We start from the raw sequence: 22,692 nt of genomic DNA on the forward strand, positions 1-22,692 counted from the left end.
GGGTCCTAATTTCATTGATAGCCGACAAGCAAAGTAGAGGTCTGCACTCCCGCACTAGACCTGCGGGTCCCGACGCAAAAGAGTGCGGCGCGGGACAACTTTTGAAAGCTCTCTGCGGGAGCGGGCGGGATGAGAGAGGTGCGTTCGCGGGTGCGGGACAAACCGATGATTCACTGCACTCCCGCAAATTAAATATGTGCGTAAAATTAAATATGAAAATGATTAAAGTACTGTTCATAACTATAGTTCAGCTGGATGTTCTGTTAGGCAGCATTTAAAAACGGGGTTTAAGCATAACTGACGGATAGCAGGCCTATAGCCTATAGGCCCTATATAGTCGTTTACGTGGGTTCAATTTGTTCCTGCTGCTCATTGTCAAAACTAGAAATCGAAAGCAGAGGAACAGAGGAAGAGGGCACCAGACTAGGCCTACTTCAGTTGTTAGCTTACATTCAGAACCAAGAAACTGACATCTGGAGTCTTTCTCAGGTGTGTGTGTCCTTTCGTGAGACAGAAAGAAAAGCTGAATAGGCTATCCCTCCTGCATGCGGGCTTTAGTGGGCGGGAGCGGGACATCATGTTACGGATGCAGGCGGGAGCGGGACTAAAAATGACACATTAATGCGGGAGCGGGACAGAATATTGCGGGAGCGGGCGGGCGCAGGACTGAAAAATCAGTCCCGCGCAGACCTCCAAAGCAAAGCATTGCCGTGCACTGCCCCCCTTGGGTTGTGTTTGGGACATGCTCATAACATATGCAGATTATTTTGCAATGTGATCCAATTAGCCAAAGTCTTTGCTCATTGTCCATTAATGAAACTAGGACCATATGTTTCTAAATACAGTGATTCAGTACCGGTACATTGAAGGTGACAGGACAGAATTAAAGCTGACAGCCTATACGCACTGATATATACTTTTATCCTATTCATTGCCTGTCATGCACTCCCATCCACTTAGTGTTAGCTCAGGCAAACAACATGAAATATTCATTCATTAGATTGTCTCCCTCTCAAAGAAAAACATAAACAAAAAGTATTTTATTCAGCTACAGGTTTAATAAAAACTTTGATTTTTACAAGTCATGATTGTCATCACACATAAAATGGAAAACGTAACATTTCTATTTGACTTCATAATACTCCAATAACAATTCTGGTCCGGGAATAAATTGGATATACAAGCATTCCTTATGAAATAAAATGCATTAGCAAATTAATGAATTCATTTATTCTTAATATTAATTTATTAAACCTTTTTTCAATGCTGTCAGCGAGCTCCATTCCATTAGACAGGAGGAACTCTAATGGAACTCTCTTCCATTAGACAGGAGATAAAACATGGGTTCTAGAGTCTAGACAGTGGCAACTTACCCCTCCCCCTAAACCAGCAATATTTGTAGCAGTCTCCAACACACGTGAATCACGACAATACTCCAGTGCTTCAATCTTGCAGCCAAAAGAGAGAGTTGGGTTATCTTAGCCCATCCGGGAGGGAAAACGTACTCTTTACAGAGCGACCATGCAGACAACAAAAAGTCTTTTAACTCTTCCTTACTACAAGTAGTTTATTATACAAGAATAAAAAGGATTACAGAAAAATACAAAATAAAAAGAAATATGTAAAAATGCCCCAAATAAAATAAAAGTTCAAAATAAAAGCACAAAGAAGCGAAAAGTCCAAAAGTCAGATAAGTTGTTCTACTATGTACGACTGCGAGCCCTTAACACCCCCCCCCCACCCCGTTCGACTGTGTCCGTAAAAAGGTCTCAACTCTGTAAATTAATTTTTTCTCTCCTTTTTATATTTTGCGCCTTCCATATTGTATGTTTCTGTGCTCAAAGAGCCATTCACGTCAACTTGTGTGGTTTGGCTACACACAGGTTACACCTGTCTGCACCACATCCTCTGCAGTTTCTATAGTCCCAGTTTTTTTAAATAATCATTTTCTTAACACATTTTGCACAAACATGATTATGTTGAAGCAACACTTACACCACACATTTCTTATTCAAAGTATGATTATTTTCCAAACATGATTATATGTATGATCATACTCAAAACATTTTCATTTTTATAGCATGAACACTTCCATAGCAAGAATACATTTTATACTCAAGCAGGGTTTATATTTTTCATAGCATGATTACATTTTGCTTAAGCAAGTTTATATTTCAATCACACTTTAGTCAGCTCAACTTTGATATTACTGGTGAAAGTGGACTTCAAAAGGCATATTCTTTGTTAGTCTTTATTGTGTTTTTATTGTATCTATTTTGTATTCCTAGCAAAGTATGGTATGCAAAAACACACATTTCAATCTTGTTTCCCAGGCCTCTTGGCAGCGTGGTTAAATTAATTTCCCCCAAAATTCAACAACACACACGTCTGACATATGCCGCTGCACAACAGGTGGGAAAGGAACCATTGACTGTTGAGTCTGTTTTATGCTTCTGCGTCGAATCACAGGCGTACCCCCGCAGACCCCTCTGCGTCGTCGCAAACCCCTCTCCGACCCCTCCGCCGTAGCTCCACGTGCACCTCCAAAACATTGTAACGTTGCGTCGAGGCGACGCAGACCGCAAGGACTGTGATTGGTCAACTCGTCATGTGTATTGAGTTCACAGACATAAGCTTTGCAAATAAACTTAGATATATTTTGGTTACAATGACAGGGTTACCCGTTTGTAAAGTGTCTATGTCAGTCACATTTTCAAATTAGCACTTTGCCAGCAAGCAGTACTTTGTGGGCAGTTGTGCTAAAGTTCGCTTGCTACCATAACTTAAACTTAACCTCAGACTTATTTACTGGTTACAGTAACTAGGTCAATGGATTTTACTGTGTCTATTTCTCGATACTTTGTACAAAATCCAAGCAAGAAAAGGCCAAACAAATAAGATTAATATTTTGGCACGATAGTCTATGCGGTTTGCCATTCCGAGTACCGTCGTCTACAGTCTATTGTTTTCGGTGATGAGCAACGCAGACACAGGCGACATGCACCGCGATGCAAAGCAACCCGACGCAGAACCATAAAATGGGTCACGACCCCGTAGGAGTGGTGCCGTAGCTACACCGTGGACTTGACGCAGAAGCATGTTGAGCCCGGCTGTAAAAAGGTTATAATAAGCAGAACTTGTCTGTTTGATGTGTAACGTTTGAGTGTTTTTTTTTATTTATTTTTTTTAAATCTGTTCATGGAATGTTGCGCAGTGCCTCTGGCAGTTGGTTACATGACCCATGATAATGTAAACACAGGAGGAACTCTAGCCCCAGTGCTCGTGAGCCTAGGCCAAAGTTCCTGGGCTGATGGCCCACAGTATAAACAAAGCTAGTGTTGCAGATGGAATTTAGTGCGGAAGAAACCAGTGGAAAACAGGGGTAACTGCGAGAAGATTACAATTACAGAGACGGAGTCTCAGAGATGAACTGCTTGAACATTGATGCTTATCTCTCCTGCTCATTCCCATTCAAACATGTGTAGGCCTTCAAGTCAGGCGTTCTCCACTGCGGGAGACATTTCAGCTGCCCTCTTCTTCTCCTGTGCTGTTCTACTGTTATGGCCGGCTTTCTCCGTAAGATCTTCATGGGAAACGTAGAGTTAAAGTAGGGAAACACCCTCTCGGTGAAAGTGTGCGTGAATGTGTGCAGGTGTGTGTCATTATCAGGGTCGGAGAATGAAACTCTTCCTCGGTCTCTGTCCAGCTTCACTCTGATCCTCTGGGGGTTCTGCTCGACTGTGAGGGGAATGTCTGACCTATTAAATAGAACACGCAGGAAGGACACCATTCCAGAACGTGCCGTGTACTCATTATTAGAGTGGCGCACAATCCAGCGTTTGGAGACATTCTCGTCCATATTTCTACCCCTCCTCTGGCCAGACTCTGCCATCACACCGACGTCCCACTCATTACTGTCACCAACCTCCACATCCCAGCAGTGAGTCCCTGAGTCAAAGCCCTCAGAGCCCAGGACACTGGCATACTCATCAAATCTCTCTGGGTTATCAGGAAGCTGCTGCTGCTCATCACCCCATTTCACACTGGTCAGATCCTCAGACAGGATGAGTCGTGGGTGTGCAGTGTTGGGATCCAGAGTCACAGGAGCTGCAGAGAGCACAAAAAACAAACACACTCACTTAACAAATAGGTATTTGAGTTTAAAACCTTTTCTTAATGAATGTAAATGCTGAACAGTGATGCTGCAATATCACGTGACTACTAACAAACGCCTGATTTAACTGATGGGACAGTGTCCATGAACTGCAGACACTGTAGCTGTTCTCGACAGGAGTCTGCCTCGGTCTTTCCTCTGAGAAACACGTATCTTCCCTCTCCTCCCATGCCCTCCGTCCAATCAGAGTCATGTGTCCTTGTACACCCCCCAGATAAGAGTGGCAAACAAATGTATTTTATCCTGTGTTCAGGGCCACCTTGCTGTCTCACTCCATAGAGTAACTAGTCATGGCACACATTCTGAACTTGTGTTGAGTTGCATGTATTAGTTTGAATCTTAGATTTGGGCTCTACGCATTAAGTTGTTTCCTGTCTTATATTTGCGGTCTGCATTAAGTTGATTTCTGTCTCATATTTGTGGTCTCCATTAAGTGGATTTCTGTGTCATATCCCCATGCTACAGGTTACTGATACAGGAGAAATATTGTTGATATTTCATGAGCCCCCCCTCCCCTCAGTGTTCAGTAGGTTTGTGTGAAATAACACCACCTGAATCTGATTGGCTGCAATAGTGTTGTGCGAGTGGGAGTGCTTGTATTCAGTTTACAGGGCCAGGGTCGTATGGGAAGATAATTTTATTCCCAGAGTACTCACAGGGTGGGCTGCTGGTGGATTGTGAGGAGATATTTGCCGAATGTGACAAAAATTCTCTTTTAAAGGTTGTATCAGCGATAGCGGGGATACGTCACTTCTGTTGATGTTCAAACAAAACAGAGAGCTAGCTCGATACTCCCTCCCCCTCCCTCCCGTGCAATTAAAACTCCTAAACGCGCATCTTGTCGGTTATTGGTTGAAATACTTTATTTTGCCTTTGAGGGGTTGCCAACCCTTGTTGGTAGCAATTGTTTTTGTGTACAGATCTCGGAGCCTAGGCTGCCTACAGAGACGCGTTTTTTTGACGGCCTGTTTATGGGGCAGGCAGCTGGGCAGTTAGGAAAGATGAATGTGATCATTTATGTTTGGGTATTTTTTGGGCCTGAAATCACTGATACAATCACTGATACAACTGAACATTGGACAATAACCTCCACCATCATCAAACATGTTCTGAATGCCTTTTTTGAAAATCTGATACCATATGGCGCAGTCCACCTTAATGTGATCACAAAATTCATAGTTTACCCACCTCTTATTTAACCACTACACCCCTGGTAGGGTGACCAGACGTCCTGAAAAATTCGGGACAGTCCTGAAATACAAGCAGTTGTCCCGAATCCTAGTATCCTAGTGCTAACCAGTGGGCCACGGCTGCCCGGCATAACTGTCCTGCCCTAATTGTCCCGAAAATGATAGCCTACCAGAGTCTTGAGTATTGACTGATACACTAAAAACTATTCATTCATGGTGGTTGGCTGCTCATTGCCTTCAGCAATCCTGTATCTTAAGAAAAAAATTTATGTGTAGCATAGCCTACTCGCTTGAATTTACATGCATTGATATCAATATTATTATTGTCTAATAGGCTAATTTCATTCATTGTTGACATGGAGGCTCAGGCTGCCCCGGGCCTGATAAAAAGCACAAACCAGTGCAGCCACAAGGAGTGATTGGTCGTACAAAATTAACGTTGCTGGTGTCTGGGTTACACCGACCGACAGTTCATAGATAAAAAATAATTTGGGCATAAAGTAGCCTAGGCTAGGCCTATTAGCGTTAAGTGTTATAGAAATGTACACGCACTGTTAAAGTGCTATCAGTAGGCTGGTTTACCAAATGACAGACAGTTGAATTTCTAAATAAAAATAATTTTGGTGCAGTTTTGAAATTCATGTAGGCTATCTCCCCCCGTCATGTCCTGAATTCCACCCATTGTCATCTGGTCACCCTAACCCCTGGTGATAGATACTAGATGATACAATAAAAAACAAAAAACAGCTCTCTGCCTTTTCTGACACGAATAGAAGGGAGAGGTATGAACACACAGATGTCCAAAGGACTGCCGTGTGTCCCCTTTCTCATGTAGCTTGAGGTGGTATTGCTTCCATAATAGTTTTCTTCTTTTAACGTTAGCTCCAGTACTTTAAGTCATTCTGTAAGTGTTTGTAATCAGTGTTTTAATAGATAGAGGCACACTGGTGTGTGTGTGTGTGTGTGTGTGTGTGTGTGTGTGTGTGTGTGTGTGTGTGTGTGTGTGTGTGTACGTGTACTGTACATGACTATCACATGAAACAGTCCTCACCGTATTCAATCATGTCCTGCATCTTCTCCCAGACTCTGAATCGCAGGTTGTTCAGGTGCTTTGCCACGTGGAGCAGTGGACCTGTAACCTTCTCTGGATACTGCAGTGTGCACTGGGCTCTGGAATAACATTCAGGAGTCAGTGCTGCTGTGGGTTTGGGTTCAGAACCACAGAGAAGAGAGAGACAGGAGGCAGATCACTCACCTTTCCACTGTGGTGTTGTAGTTCTGGAAAATGACACATATATGGATTAGGCTTATTATTAAAGTACTTATAATATTACTATATTAGTGTAATTATCAGCCACTTATTATTTTATCAAAGCATAATTAAATTTAAATGTATTAAAACATACAAACTATAACAACAACAACAGAAACATTTGATGGTATGGCGGGCATTGGATCCATCAGGGTCACATCCTGTGATGTTGGTGTTAGAAAGGAGTAATGTTCTTACAAGCATAAATGAGACATCATCAGCTCCCATCTCCTCTTCTATGGTTCTGATGGTGTCTGAAAGAGATGAGATCTCTCTGCCCATCTTCTCAATCTTCTCTTTCATCATCTCACTCTTCTGCTCCTCTTCCTCCCTCAGTGCAGCTATCCTGGCTGCCTCTTCTTCTCGTAGAAACTGGTGAAGCTTCTCAAATTCATCCTTGATATGTTTCTCTGTTTGCTGGGCCTGAGTCTGAAGTAAAATATCAAAACAGTTCTTCAGCCAAAATAATGTGTTTGTCAACAATATAATGTCATGTTAAGTTCACACACAATTTTTTTTTATGAGACTTGAAGGGTAAATAATAATGTGGTTTCTCACCTTAATCTTTGTAGCTGTTTTGTCACTTATTATCTTTGCTTCTTTAAAGGCTTTCAGTTGCTCCTTTATAGGCTTTAGGTTGGTCTCTATCTTCCTCTGTGAAGGACAAGCGGTTAATCATAGTCCTGATTATACCTATACCACATAGATTAAACCTTAAAAATGAAGTCAGCGATGTTACATAATTCAAGCCCATACAATTTTAAGCCCATAACATTTAAGTCCAGTCACATTCATCAATCATTGGCAATCATCTCCCGGTCCTCAGGCCAAAACAAAACCCTGTGTGGAGTATCTCTGGGAGTACTGAAAGGGAGGGGTGAGCTACCTCTCTGGTGTGATTTGTTTGGTTAAAATAATGCTGTTTTGGACAAAAGCGTTGGCTACTAATTTCTATAAATGTAAACATAAACAAAATGCAACTTCCTGTGCAATCACTTACTGTACCTGTAAACAGAACTTTACTAGCAATATCCATTGGAAATGGATAACAGTCCATAACTATGTTTTGAACATTGTCTTAATGAAGTAACAATATAACATTTTCCTATTTTCTTAATGTTGCATCAAAGGAATGTACTCTTACCTTATGTTCAAGTACTGCTTCCTCTAGAGTACAGAAGTGGTGGTTACGGTGCTGCTTTGAGTCTCGACACAGCAAACACACAAGCTCTCTATCCTCCCGACAGAAGACCTTGAGTTTCTTATTGTGGGGGCGGCAGCGCACCTCAGACCCCGTCAAGGCTCTCTCACCTTTCCCCTTCACTAAAGACTCACACAGATTCTTCAGTATGAGATTAGTTAGAGGCTCGTCTTGTGGCGCCGATATCGTCCTGCAGACTGGACACTCTCTGGATGGTTTGGTCTGCCAGAACTGCTGCAGACAGGCTTTACAGACGCTGTGAGTGCAAGTCAGGATGACTGGATCTTTGAAGATGTCATAGCACACAGGACAGTGAAGATCTGCCTCCAGTTTTGATGCCATAGTGTTCCCGTTGAATTATATAAGCTAACCACAATCTCCACAAGTGTTGCTCCGTCAGACCCACAGGCTTATTATCTCCCAGTAACCTGAAGCTCAAGCATTGGTTTTAACCAGATACCAGATCCCAATCTGAATGACTGACTGTGCAATAGCTACACAACAGCACTCTGACTGCCACTCAGTTTCACTTTCCTGTTAAGACAAAGAGCGTCAGAGGGAGGGGCTCTGGGAAAGTACAGACACTAATGGATCTGATCTAAGTGTCCTGGGCAGTAATGCTTCACTAAAATCCAGTCAGGTCTGTATTGTAAGGAGAGACCTCATACAGCCGTTTCCACAAAGACAAGATTAGAAGGCATTCTTTTCATGCTCAGATTTACCAGAAGATACGATCATGTTACGCCATATATTATGATAACAGCATGCATGGCATTTTTCACATTATAGCCCACACTTCACTTGTTGTGACTGCAGACTTTTTTTACTGACAGTTGCTATGCTACAAATGAAATGTGTTCTTTTGGTTCCAAGCCTCAGCTGGTTTCTGGAGTGAAATTGATACAACTTTAAGAGTTGTGAATCTATTCTTATTTATACAAGTGCAAACACACACATGCACTCACGCATTCACAGACACACACACACAGGAACACACACATACGATCATGTGCTATTTTGTGGTTTACAGGTGTAAATTGGGGTTCACTGGAATAGGACTGGAGCATTCCTGATGTGATTTTGTCTTTAGAGATGAAGTGTGAAGAGTGGGGGTTCTCACACCTACTCGTCTGATAGGCCTTGTCCAAGTGCTCCTCATTCACCAACGCCAACGACCACTCCAAGTACTCAAGGACTAATCAGCCTAACATCTGTCCAGGTTTTCGAAGTCCCCCTAATCAACCACTGCAAGGGAAATTTGCTTTATAAAGAACAACATGATCTGTCTGTAACCTTTTCTATCAACAACATGATCTGATGCTCCAGACATGCAGAATCGAAACTAAGATGATCAGATCTTCTCTGAAAGCACTGACATTTGACTAATCCCAGTTTGTTCTGCTTTCCTTTGAAATAAATATGACTGAGTATGAACGAATGGTTGTCCCGTGGTGCACAGACTTGTCTAATGTATACGTGACGTAAACTTACTAACTGTAAAGACAAGCCTTATAGACTCCAGGTATTAATAGGTGTAGTTACATTTCTTCCATACCACCTAGGTGAGCAGACACTGGGTCATCTCCCTTATCTGCTCCATATCTATGTGCTTAGTATAGTGTGCACTCACTATAGGCTATGTCTGTTTAATCAGATATGGTCTAATCTTTTCTGTGAAGCTTGCCTTTTTTTTTGCATTTTTTAAATTTATTTGTTTGTTTGTTCATTTGTTTACATCAGCACTAAAGGACATTTGTTCTCGGGGTCCCCCTACAGTTGAGAAGCACAATAATAAATTAATGAAATGTGCATCTTTGCAACAAACTATACTCTACTATAACTCCACTATAACTCTGATACAATATAAAGGGAATGCACTGACAGCACCGAGAGAGCTCTGAATTCCTGTCTATCCTGTCTCTATAGTATAGCAGCTCTTTTAAGTTTCAGTTTTGTGGGGGGGCAGGGTTCCTACCCAAACAGCAACTTCCTGTTGCTATTTTACAAGCCATAAGAGTGCGGCAAAAGTGCTGATCGCCTAGTTAGAGTTTATGTGTCATCAAAATTATTTTGGAAACATTATTTTGAGGTCTTTAGGAGTCCTTTAAAAAGTAAAAAAATACCTACACATATATAGATTGCTACACATATCAACTTTAAATGACTTTCAAAATTATTTTGAGATGTAAATGTTGTAGGCCTATAATACTTTCCCCATGTGCTGCCGCCTGAATTCTGATAATGGCTGACGTCAGAGCCTCTGAGAGTGATACGAGGACTGGTAATGTGGAACATACCAGGACCTGCGGATTCAGGAGTCAGTGCTGCTGTGGTGCAGTGCTTTGGGTTCAGAACCACAGAGAAGAGAGAAATAGACAGGAGGTGGATCATCCACTTTTCCACTGTTCTATAGCCTCGTCAGGCTACTGTTCTCTTTTAATTCTGTGAAATGGCAATTTTTTCACACAAACCTACAGACGTTTTAGGGCGGTAACCAGGTACGCCATACTGTTGGAGGTGCAAACGCTGCATCACCATTGAGATCACATAAGGAGCTGGCTCAAGGGTTATAAAAGTATTTTGTTGTATTGTATAGCCTAATGAAAGCACCGTTTTTATAGCCATTTATGAGTGTTCACTTCTGGCTCGTTGGCTATGAATTTGGTAACTATAGCGGGCTATTTGACGTCTTTAGAAACACTAAACATATCGGTGTCAAATGTTGAGTTACTCCAGTCTAGATTTTTTGATGTTAATCACTCCTATGATGTATTTCTGTTGTCTATCAAAATTAAAATGCCTGTTTCAAAGCTAACTGATGGTCAAATCAAGCAAAACTCCGATATTGTTTGCACCTCCACGTGCCTGTGACGTATGTTTGTGTGAAAGAATTGGCAAAGGAATAAATACTCACAATTATTATTTTTTCTCTTCTAATGACCGCTTGGTGGAAGCCAATGAAAACAGCGAAACAGCACCACCTGCTGGTGCATGAAAGGCACATCTGCCAACTCCCGATCTCACTATTCTTGACCCTTTCTCCCCGTTGTTGCCAATTCAGAAGTTCTCCTGTCATCCGGATTTCATTGTAATTCGAACAATCAAATGGATATTTTCTCTGTGTGTGTGATTTAAAGCCTTGTACCTGGCAACCCAAAGGAGAGGCACTGAGGCAGAGGTGAGTGTGCAAATCACCCTGCTTGACATGCATCACTCCCACTCATCTACTAGTGCAAATCACCCTGCTTGACATGCATCACTCCCACTCATCTACTAGTGCAAATCACCCTGCTTGACATGCATCACTCCCACTCATCTACTAGTGCAAATCACCCTGCTTGACATGCATCACTCCCACTCATCTACTAGTGCAAATCACCCTGCTTGACATGCATCACTCCCACTCATCTACTAGTGCAAATCACCCTGCTTGACATGCATCACTCCCACTCATCTACTAGTGTAAAAGTAGATGCTATAGTTATCAATTGAACATTATAGTGCATTTATTATGAAATAATAATCTATTAATTTGTATTATAATTTCATTATTTGTATGATTAGTTATGGTGTTTAGTATTGAACCCATTAATTACAACTGCAATATGATTTCAGTTGTGTGGATATCTTTAAGTAACACCAATGCCTTTTCAGTGGATGTCAGCTGAGGGTTAGGTACATATTTATGTTTATTAACTGGCGCTTTTTCCCAAAAGACTTACAAAAAAAAAAAGAATCAAGATGTAGTACAAAAGGAGACATTTCAAAATTTCAAAGGAGACAATGAAATGTGTGCAGTGTCAAATGTTTTGAGTAAATTGTCACATTACCAGAGCTGTTTACTTCCTGGTTGCACCTTGAGAAGAGGATGACTGCCTCACAGCTCCCAAATAAAAGTATGTTAAAATAAACATAGGGAAAAGATTTTTTGTACACATGGTCTTTAAGGTGTGTAGTTATGATATATACATTTATAATTATTCAAATGTCTTTGGTGTGTTTGCAGAATGAGTAAACATGTTAACGGTCACAATAGTGACCGGTGGGATAGAATGTTGTATGTAGATGCACACATACTTCTACACCTACACACACATACACATACTCATACTCATACATACACACACACACACACTCACACACAGATATACACACTCACACACATACACACTCCCACACACATATTCACACACACACACACAGATATACACTCTCTCTCACACACACACACACACACACACACAGAGACATACACACTCACGCATATACACATATTCACACACATACACATATTCACACACACACACACACACACAGACATACACACACACTTATTCACACACACACATACACATATTCACACACACATATGTGCACACATGCACACTAACTCTCATACTCCATGCAGGTACACACACACACACCATATACACTAACTCTCACAGCTACATGCAGACACACACTCGCACGCACAGACATACACACTCAGGGTTCTATTTTAACGAGCCGAAGCTCCTAGTAAATAAACAATGTTAACATATTTTTCATATTTATTATCGTCATTGGTCTCAGTGTTCATACAGTATCAGTTTGAAAAGTCCTGTCAGAATACCTTTATTTTAACAAAAAATTCAATTTGAGCAACCTTTAATTGAATATACGCGTAATAAAACTCACTTTTTCATCTACTTTTCTACATTTTTTCCCCCCAAAAAATATTGATTACTTCAAAGGGTTGCTAATAACACATGATTTGCATATTTGCAAGTCTGGGAAAAATTTGGGCTTAAATGGGTTAGAGTAACTACATCTAGACTGCCTTGCATAAGAGGGAGATTGTTGAGAGTCAGCCAAGGGATGTAGATAGGAGGGATATCAGGATAGACAAGGTCATGGTAAGTTAAAGGGACACCAGGCAAGCCTGATGCTTTTTCTCTACGAAACTCCCCCTCGCTCGGTTTGAAGCTCTTTTCCTTTTCTTTGCGTCTTTCATCAAGGGTTTTTGCTGCTTCTTCGCTGGCTCTGCCATTATACACACGTTTGCAACAATCTCTAGCGTTTCGTTAGCCTGCCTCTGTGCTGTAAACTGATCCTGCTTCGGTCGGCGGGTAGGATACACCGAACTTGCAAGTGGGATATTCTTCCTACAGGCAGTAGGGGCGGGCGAGAGAGCCTTCATTCGCCCCATAATGAGTCATTTAACCATATACCGACTTACGAAGATGATTAATTAACACGAAAACGTTGCCTGGTGTCCCTTTAAGTTAAATTGGTTTGGATTCATATTTTCCTCCTCATGCCAATGAAATGCACTACATGTTATGTAGGCCTAATTAGGCCTATTTTTGTATAGCTTAGACATGGAGGTGTGTTACTGTGTTACGAGTTTATAAAGTGCCCAATTTAACCAGCACTCAATTTTTGTTTTTGCCATGTTAGTCCTACATATATGTCAGTCACAGGGAATTTCTGTCCCATATGGCGTGTAAAGGGTTAACTACAGTCCATTATGACCACAATGTGCTTGACATGTTTTAGCTGAAATTTAAGTGAAATGGAATGTTTCTGTTCAGAATGTTTCACAGCGTCCCTCCTACAATCAATTCATGCTTATTTTCTTTACAAGGATATAAGGCATATCTGTTCAACACGCGCTTAGTTTATTAAGCGTTTCTTATGCGTTATGGTTTGTATATTATAGTATTTGTTTATTTTCATTAGGCTATTGACTGAATTAGTTGATTGACATTGTTGTTTATTATTGCTACTCTCCTTAATACATTTAAAACATTTTAAATTGTGCACTGTTAAATTTAACTATGTTATTGTGGTTGTGACAACTGCCATAGCATAGTGTGGAAGAGATCTGTAAAAGTGGCTGAAGTGAAGATGAAGTGGTGGAAGAAACTGAAGTTGGTGAAATAGCTTTAATGTTGTTCACATTTCATTACCAGACTCATCTACAAGTGAATCTTATAAGAAAAATATATTTTGGCAGTAGAGGTTTCACCTGGCCCTTGTTTTTTTTTTTTTTTATCCTCGCAGCTGTCTTCACTGATTTCCCTGAGTATTTCAGTGTATGTGTCCTGCTTTTGTAGTGCTCTGAGCGCGCTGGCCTTGCATTTGCATTTATCTTGTGTCTGTGTTGTGGAGGCTATTTGGCTCCAGCCAAGTAAGCAGCTATAGCATATTGTAAAGTAACCTAATAGCCTACTACATAATTCTGCCTTGTTACTCTAAAGACTTTTTTGTGCACAGGTATTAGCATAGTGCCCCCCCCCCCCCCCCCCCCCCCAAATAAATCCATTAGGCCTATACCGGACCTTGTGACATAACATAAACCCAACTGTGCAATAATAGGCACTAATGTAACACACATACAATGATTGGTTTTCAAAAGGAGGCTACCTTCCGCATATTTTTTGTAGAAATTCCTTAAAAATATAAACCCCATATGCTCCCTGTCGCGTTGACCTCGTGGTCTTTTAACGGAAAGGCGGTGCTCTTCAAAATCGAAAGTAAAACAACTAAGATCGCTGGTCGCATCAAGTCTCGTTACGTTACGCTTGCCACTATGGTTGGATAATGCATTCATCTCTACAGTGAAGGTATGTAATATGTTATATATTCTGTCACATTTATTCTGTATGTTCGACTGAATCGCAGGATAAGCCTACGAAGGTTGCTTTTACAAAGCCTAGAGACGTTGACATTTGGCGTAGGCTGCACCCTAGAGCCACTGAAAGCAAATTTGACGGTAGTTTTCTCATATTTAGCTTAAATACTTTTCTACATAGTAGGCTATGGCTCTACTTAAGGTTACTTATCAACTTTAAAGCAGTTTTCTGGTCTGCCAGATGCGCCCTACAGCGTGTCGAAGTGTAGGCAAAGGAGGAAGTAGCCTACACTATGTCGCCTTGACCAGAGCCCGTCTACGGAGAGCCTTGCCACTCCGTATTAAGTCCCATTGTACCGAATTTTGGTTGCAGTTCCACCAGAGTTCCACTGGGGGCGATCGCCATGAGTGCAGAATGAATGGGAGTCAATGGCGCTAGACGGCTAAATTTGCCTCTTTCACCTGATTGTCGTTGACAAATCTCAGATTTGATTGTAGTTTGTATAACTTCAACATGGGTTATAGGTCAAAAGTTGAATGAACGAGTACTTATGTCCTTTTGATTTCTTACAGGTTGGGTCGTTGTTGCCCATAACACGCTAGCATTGTGCTAATGAATGACGTCATTGACACGTTTGAAAGGCTTTTTAGAACAATTAAGTGACGTTAAAAAATATAATACTCAACCAAGTGTATTTTCTTTGCCTCCCCTTTCGAAAACAATATTCAAATTACTTGGAAAAAAATTATATCCCGAGAAAAGTGGATTTTGAGGGGTACAGCTCCATAGACCTCCATGCATTCTGCACTCGTGGACGAGCGCCCTCATGTGGAACCACAGAAGGAACTGCAACCAGTTCAGAACAGTTTAGAAACCGGAAGTTTTCCGAGAGTGGCAGTTCTCCCCTTATTAGACATTCTCTGCCTTGACTACTGCTGTTCATTGGAACGAATGCGTCAATCGAGACGCCATCTTGCTTCAGTGATCCACTCCTCTATAATGCATTAGCGTCAATCTGGGCAAAGATCTAGCGAAAATAAAATCACCATAAATCGTCAAAATCTCAAGCAATTATCTAGTTTTTTGGGTTGTTCCAACTGACAGGCATGTATTTATGGTTGAGTCTAGAGAAAACTAAGCTTAAGACGATAATAAAGATACATTTTACCCGTCTAGCCCCATAGACTCCCATTCATTCTGCACTAGCTAGCGGCGGCCCCTAGAGGAACAATGACTAAACTGCAACCAGGTTCGATACAATAAAAGTAAACAGGCTCTTCGTAGACAGGCTCTGGTTGAGGCCACATAGCCTACCCCTCGTCTTGTTTACTCATGTAAGTTGTAATCTCACCAGAAGTTGCTGTAGATCTGTAGAACATTTACCTCTGCTACTACATAGGCTACGCCAGTCGTTACTTTTATAATCATGGGTCAGTGCCATGGGCAAACGAGATGTAGCTGAATTCATAAATGACAAAGCCATGAGAAAGGTGATTTTCTTACGTTTCAACAACAAAGAAGCCGATTTGCCATCATTGTGAGAAGTTCCCAAATTTGTCGCTAATCGCTAAAAAGATTTTCTATCGCTGGGGATGGCCAAACGTCGCTAAATAGGTAACGCTCGCTGACAATACAGGAGAACTAGTTTAGCGCTTCAGATCCCTGTACCAAGATGGCGGCGGTGTTGACGCATGCTGAGAAGCAGAAGGCGACATCTAGTGTATATATCTATGGGCTAGGCCAAGCTTATGCCGTCTTTGTGAGACCTTCGCAGCAAAGGCTAACTCACAGACTTTATTGATCCCACATACTTATTCCTTAAAGGAATTATCTGGAGAAAAATGCACTTTAGATCGATTTACGGATGATTGGGGGTACATACGTTGAGTTGACATCAAAATCATGTCATTCGGATGTGTTTTGAGAAAGTTCGATTGTACCGTTTTCAGTCACAACTCGTAGTCTGGAAGTGAGCGGGGCATTTCAATTGCGCCGCTACAAAACGCTATTTTTATACCTCTTCTACAGTTCCAAACAACATAACATTTACGTGGTAGTGAGTAGAGGGTCCCTAAAGCCAAACCGAAGTATCCCGAGGTCTTTATGTGGTCGAATAGACAATAGAGAGTCCAGAATGAATTTTATCAAGCCAGTACCTTTCCGGAACTGTTGCCATCTTTGCCGCCACCTTCAGGGGAAAGTCCGTAGGAGTCTTATTGCTGTGTAACACGCTCTGGAAATTCACAATTTCGTCGCCGTTTAAAAAAAAAAAAACATAGTCCAGGCCTATGTTATGATGGCATTAGGTCATTGAATAAGATTGATGAATGAAATATTTTTTATTTAACTATTTTAATCACATTAGTAGACCTAACACAAAATTAGATAAGTTAAACATAAACTGTTCTTTCCTAGAGCCCAGGCCTATGTTATGATGGCATTAGGTCATTGAATAAGATTGATGAAATTTTAATCTATTTTAATCACATTAGTATACCTATATTTGTTGAACTTCCAGCCTTGTAAACATTTAATGATTCTTATACGTTTCTATTTTATGTAGATATGATCTTCTTTCGTTAGTTAACAGTTAGGTCTACATGCAGTGGCACTGACACGGCTTCTCCTTGTCCTGTGCTCTCCGCGCGCGCACACACACACAGAACCGCTCCTCTCCTCTGTTGGCTACTTGCACGTGAATCGGAACAAACTACTGTAGATTGTTGCAGCACAAATAAATGCGGCCAAATGACCGGTCCGCTCGGTGTTAACTAAAGGTTAGCATCATCAACACCGCAGCGCAATACGCATGCATGCAAATTAACTAGTTTGTTTATATCACAACAAAGCCAATCGCGGAGACAAAACTCTTTAAACAGGCAAAGTTAGCAGCAGTTAGCAGCATGTATGTAGCCTAGAGCCTTAGCAGGTAAGCTAATGTTGGAACAGCTGGGTTTATGGTGGTTGTGTCAACTACTTGCGGATAACTTATGCATCAATTCATTTACCTGTGAGATGAAATGTTTGCGCAGCCAACCCCCTTGGATATCGCAAATGCCCCCACTGTCACTGTACTCCAGTAAACAAAGTCCCCAGTGCACAGGTGAATGGCTGCTGTGCAGCCTAAACACTCGTGGAGTTTTAATCATCAGCTGGTGAACGAAGTTACCAGCCAGAGTAGCAGCACAGGGGAATTATGAACTAGAACCAGGGACATGGCAGGTTCGAGCAAAAGGTAATGAAGAGGTTTAGTTTTAACCAAAGTAGCTCTACCAATCAGACCTTTCTTGACACTGTTAGCTGGTCCTCTTGTTTACGTTTTTTGCTTCTTCAGTGGTCGGTGTGAAGAATTGTGGCGCGTCGGCAAGCGCAAGTATAAATGCGTTTTGGTGACGTCACATATTATGAAGCGTAATCGCAGCCTTTGCGGTTTGAAAATCGCGTTTCATCATATCGCGATATTATCGCAAATGCAATAAATCGTTCAGCCCTAATAAAAATAGCGTTTTGTAGCGGCGCAATTGAAATGCCCCGCTCACTTCCAGGCTACGAGTTGTGACTGAAAACGGTACAATCGAACTTTCTCAAAACACATCCGAATGACATAATTTTGATGTCAACTCAACGTATGTACCCCCAATCATCCGTAAATCGATCTAAAGTGCATTTTACTCCGGATAATTCCTTTAAGGAACATTTACTTGAAACATTTATCTAGCTAAACTGAGAAAAAAATATTTTGATGTGACGCTAGTTATATTTTATTAATACGCAATCACTGTTCCTGGTTCCAGTGTTTTCTTTGCAAATCTTTGATTAGTATCCAGGAGCCTGTCTGGGTGTGTCCTCTGGAAATTTGTGTAAGGGCCGACGCCACCTATTAAGAAGACAGAGCAGCAATCAGTTCTCGCATGTCACCTGTCATTGTCCAATCTACATCTTCTAGGTTAGGTGGGTGTGTGGTAACCCTCTATTATAGTCACATGTAGCTATCAGAAAATAACAATTAAGTTTTGTTGGCACCAAAAATGTTTTGGTCCAAAAATGGGCCTATATCGTTACATTGACTATAGCCTATGGTATGCGTTCATCTGACACCAGGAAAATCTCTCTGATGGCCTAAAATATTCTACATTTTTTAAAATAATATTTGTGAATCATGGAGAATGAATAATATCCACACAGAGTTATTCCAACAAAGAGTGTGTTTGCTGAACTCACGTCATAGGCCTACGCGAGAGCAACACCTTGCCTACTGTAGCGTTCATGGGCTTCGGAAAAACCTTTTTCCCAGTGAAAACATCATCATTCTGCGTCATTCACATCACGTAATGTGTGAGTCAGAGGTCGGAAACTGGGGCTAGATTTTGCTAACAGAGTTGTCCAGTTAGGGGCTCGTCAACACTTTTGTCGTCACATTGTAGTTCGTTTGTAGTCCATGTGGCCTTTCATGTCCAACAGTTTTAATGTGAACTTGGGAATTTGCCGTTTTTGTCACTTGACAGCTGCATATCTTTCTTTCACTATATTTTAAGCAAATATATTTGTTTGTTTATTAGTGAGTGTATGTTTTAACCTTTGTTGTGGCATCCGTGTTTCTCACACATTCCGACGGCAAAGCACATGAACACTTGCTGTGGGAAAAACAGCCACAAAAAGTAGCCACAGGGCGGTCCTTGTCATTCCGAAGTGCCATGAAAGCACCATTTGTCTACATGTTATTCCACAATCCACACCGTTTTGTAGGCCTATTGCATTGCAGTTGTATTCTACAATGTATTAAGGAAAGTTTAAACAAAGTCCTTTCAGGCAAGTCCCTCCACTCAGCGGCCATATTGCAACGCTTTTTGGGCACTTGTCGGGCATCTATTTCACCAGAAATGCGCATGCGTAAGGCTTCACCACACCAACCTTACTCCAGCTGCGAGATCACAACACATGATTGGCACAAATGTATTCACAACTCAATTCTCACAGGATATGTGTAGACAACTGCCATATTGGCGTTACAAACTAACTTCATGCATTTCTATGGAGGATTTTTTGAGTGCTGTGTCTAATTAGAAAGTCTTTGGTTTAAAAACACAATCGATCAGATGGATGGACAAATATTTCATGACCACTAGATGGCGCCATTTCACTGCTTGCTTACATAAGGCCCGAAGTGTAGTGCCATGCCGCCACCTGGTGGCCATAAAATACCTAATGTAGCTCATTACATTTATTAAAGATGGACTGTCGAAAAATGTTGTTATTCCTTACCAATTACTCTTCTAATCCATCTGATCGATTCATTTCCTTTTTAAACTCTGTTCCTTTATAAATTGTGGTGGATCATTAAGGTAGGTTTTTGAACGTCATTATTCTGATATTTGACATTAGATAAGCAGAAATCTGAGGAATGGTCACAGTCTTAAGAGCTAAAAAATACATTTTGCACTGTGATGCACTTGCGATGTATAATGATAACCACAAGTGGCAAGTGGCAGGTAAACACAAAGAAAACACAGATGTCTTACAACAACTCTGTGTTACAAAACTGTAACTTCCAATAAAGCAGGACCTGTTGATGGAAAGTTGATTTGGGCAGCCGTGGCCTACTGGTTAGCGCTTCGGACTTGTAACTGGAGGGTTGCCGGTTCGAACCCCGACCAGTAGGCACGGCTGAAGTGCCCTTGAGCAAGGCACCTAACCCCTCACTGCTCCCCGAGCGCCGCTGTTGTAGCAGGCAGCTCACTGCGCCGGGATTAGCGTGTGCTTCACCTCACTGTGTGTTCCCTGTGTGCTGAGTGTGTTTCACTAATTCACGGATTAGGATAAATGCAGAGACCAAATTTCCCTCACGGGATCAAAAGAGTATATATACTTATACTATATACTATATAGAACGTTTGACTGGTAAAGAGCTACATTCAAAATCACAGTGTAACAATGTTAATCTGTCTCACCCATTTTCTCAACAATCAAATTAGGAAGAATAAACCAGAAATAATCTGTATTATTAATAAAAGTTTTTAATGCAAGCAAAAAACAGACAAACATAAACATCTGAGCAAAAACACAACTTTGAGAAACAAAATCAAGGTAGGCTTTTTAAGTTAAAAAATAAATATATATTGTACATTGTGAATTTGCCTTCTTTCATTTTGAGTCAAAAATGTTTCTTTGCAGGCCAACATGTTTTGCTTGTTGAAAAGTTTCAAAAGGTTTTGCACTTCATGTCAAGTCAAAACCTATTGCTTCAGGGTCAGAATGTTTTGTGAGTTGAAAAGCTTTGCACTCAAAAAGTTTCCCCTTCAAGTTCAATTGGACGTAATGGGCGGAATCTACACAAAATGGGTTTCTATTGGTGGGTTTGCATTATAATTACATTTGCATTTGACATCCAGTTTTTGCTTCAAAAAGTTGACGCAGTCAGCTTGTTTTTGCTACCTGTGAACCTTTTTACAATCGCCTGGTTTTTAGTGAGGGCTTAATTAGCCGGAGTAATTAGCTTAATTAAGGGAGTAGCCTAATAAGTGTAGCTGTGCAGACAAATGGTATAATCAAGTCCAGGCCTCTTTGAAAAAATAGGATTTTATGAGGTTGAGCCAGAGGTGAGTAGTAAAATGAACATTTTTGTTGTGAAAAAGTGAAACAGCGTGAAATATTGTCTTTTACTGGCTATGGAAAAAAACAAGCTGTTCTGGGCCCAGTTGGACCTGGAAACAGAATTGTCTGCATAGTATTGCATAATGACTTAGCAACTGGATAGCAGTCTGCATGTGCTCCAAGAAACTCTAGAGCACAATTCAGGCTCTGTTCACAGTACAAACAATTGTTTGGGCCAAGTCATACTAAGTATAAGTATAATCCCGTGAGGGAAATTTGGTCTCTGCATTTATCCAATCCGTGAATTAGTGAAACACACCCAGCACACAGTGAGGTGACGCACACACTAATCCCGGCGCAGTGAGCTGCCTGCAACAACAGCGGCGCTCGGGGAGCAGTGAGGGGTTAGGTGCCTTACTCAAGCCTCCGCTTACAAGTTCGAAGCGCTAACCAGTAGGCCACGGCTGCCCCAAATACTGTACTCTGTTCTAGCCAATCAGCAACACTGAACATTGCTTCAGGAGCACTGAATGAAGGGGTGTATGATGGCTGTTGTGATCAAACAGAAATGTATTTCACTGAAAACTGGATCACATTGAAGGGTTTCCCAACTGTGAGATGGGAGTTATAAGATAATTGGTTGTGTTTTCAGCTAGAGTGCTCTTGTCCTGTCTCAGTGGGTTTTCTGTCTCCAAGATGAAGCATCTCTGTGGGATGTTTCTCCTTCTGTGCTGCACCAAAGTGACCAAAACAGGTAAACATATTTATCTTGAGTGTTTGTGTATTTATGTCAGAGAGGGAGAGATAACACTTTGTTTCTTTTTCCATCCATGAAAACTTAATTATTATTATTATTATTACTACATTACATTTGGCTGACGCATTTTTAGCCAAAGCGACTAACAACATGGTAAACAGTTTAAGTTTAGAGCAATTCTCAACAATATTAGGACAATTTAAAAAAACATTAGAGTACAGTAAGAATAAGTGCATCAGTGAGTGCTGTTTTTAACAGTTACGTGTCAGTTTAAGACGGCTGGTGAGTGCTAGGATCAGCAAGACTTGTTGTAAGTGTTGCTATGAGAGGAGATGTTCTCTAAAGAGCTGGGTCTTCAGGAGTTTTTTGAAAATGGAGAGGGATGTCCCTGCCCTTGTAGGAACTGGCAGTGTGTTCCACCAGCGAGGAACAACAGATGAGAAAAGTTTTGATTGGCCTGAGCGTACCGGAGGTAGAGCTAGACGTCGTTCGTCTGAGGAGCGCAGCGGTCTGGAGGTAGCGTATGTCTGTATGAAGGCATTCAAGTAGGTGGGAGCAGAACCGGAGACTACTTTGTAGGCAAGCGTTAGAGCCTTGAATTTGATGCGGGCCGCCATAGGTAGCCAATGTAGCTGGATGAGTAGCGGGGTAACATGTGCCCTCTTGGGTTGGTTGTAGACCAGGCGCGCTGCCGCGTTCTGGATCATCTGAAGTGGTTTCACTGCGCAGGCTGGGAGACCTGTCAGGAGGGCGTTGCAGTAGTCGAGTCGTGAGATGACTATTGCCTGAACCAGAAGTTGGGTGGCATCTTGAGTTAAGTAAGTCCTGATTTTCCGTATATTGTAGAGTG

The 22,692-nt window shown here is 41.4% G+C and overlaps 2 protein-coding genes across 5 annotated transcripts in view; one reads left to right on the forward strand and one right to left on the reverse strand.

The window, feature by feature from the left end:
- Positions 1-1,549: 1,549 nt before the first annotated feature.
- LOC143100177 (zinc-binding protein A33-like) lies at positions 1,550-8,369 on the reverse strand. Its single transcript, XM_076263152.1, has 6 exons — positions 7,821-8,369; positions 7,235-7,330; positions 6,875-7,105; positions 6,620-6,642; positions 6,416-6,534; positions 1,550-4,107 (listed from the first exon to the last, which is right to left on the reverse strand). The coding sequence occupies exons 1-6, from the start codon at positions 8,217-8,219 to the stop codon at positions 3,449-3,451; spliced, it is 1,527 nt and encodes a 508-aa protein (XP_076119267.1). The 5' UTR covers positions 8,220-8,369; the 3' UTR covers positions 1,550-3,448.
- Positions 8,370-14,397: 6,028 nt separating this feature from the next.
- Positions 14,398-22,692, forward strand: part of LOC143100176 (uncharacterized) — a 91,793-nt gene continuing 83,498 nt past the window's right edge. The window contains exons 1-2 of one of the 4 annotated variants that reach the window (XM_076263148.1): positions 14,398-14,485; positions 21,738-21,839. In XM_076263148.1, the coding sequence (XP_076119263.1) occupies positions 21,782-21,839 (58 nt within the window). In that variant the 5' untranslated portion in view covers positions 14,398-14,485; positions 21,738-21,781. The remainder of the gene's footprint in view (positions 14,486-21,737; positions 21,840-22,692) is intronic. The other 3 variants (XM_076263149.1, XM_076263150.1, XM_076263151.1) reach the window with 3 other exon arrangements.

Source organism: Alosa pseudoharengus, unplaced genomic scaffold (genome assembly GCF_046254945.1).
Source record: "Alosa pseudoharengus isolate Yale_2024_CS ecotype anadromous, Long Island Sound unplaced genomic scaffold, YU_APseudo_1.1 YU_APseudo_1.1_scf_3, whole genome shotgun sequence".
Lineage (NCBI taxonomy): Eukaryota > Metazoa > Chordata > Actinopteri > Clupeiformes > Clupeidae > Alosa > Alosa pseudoharengus.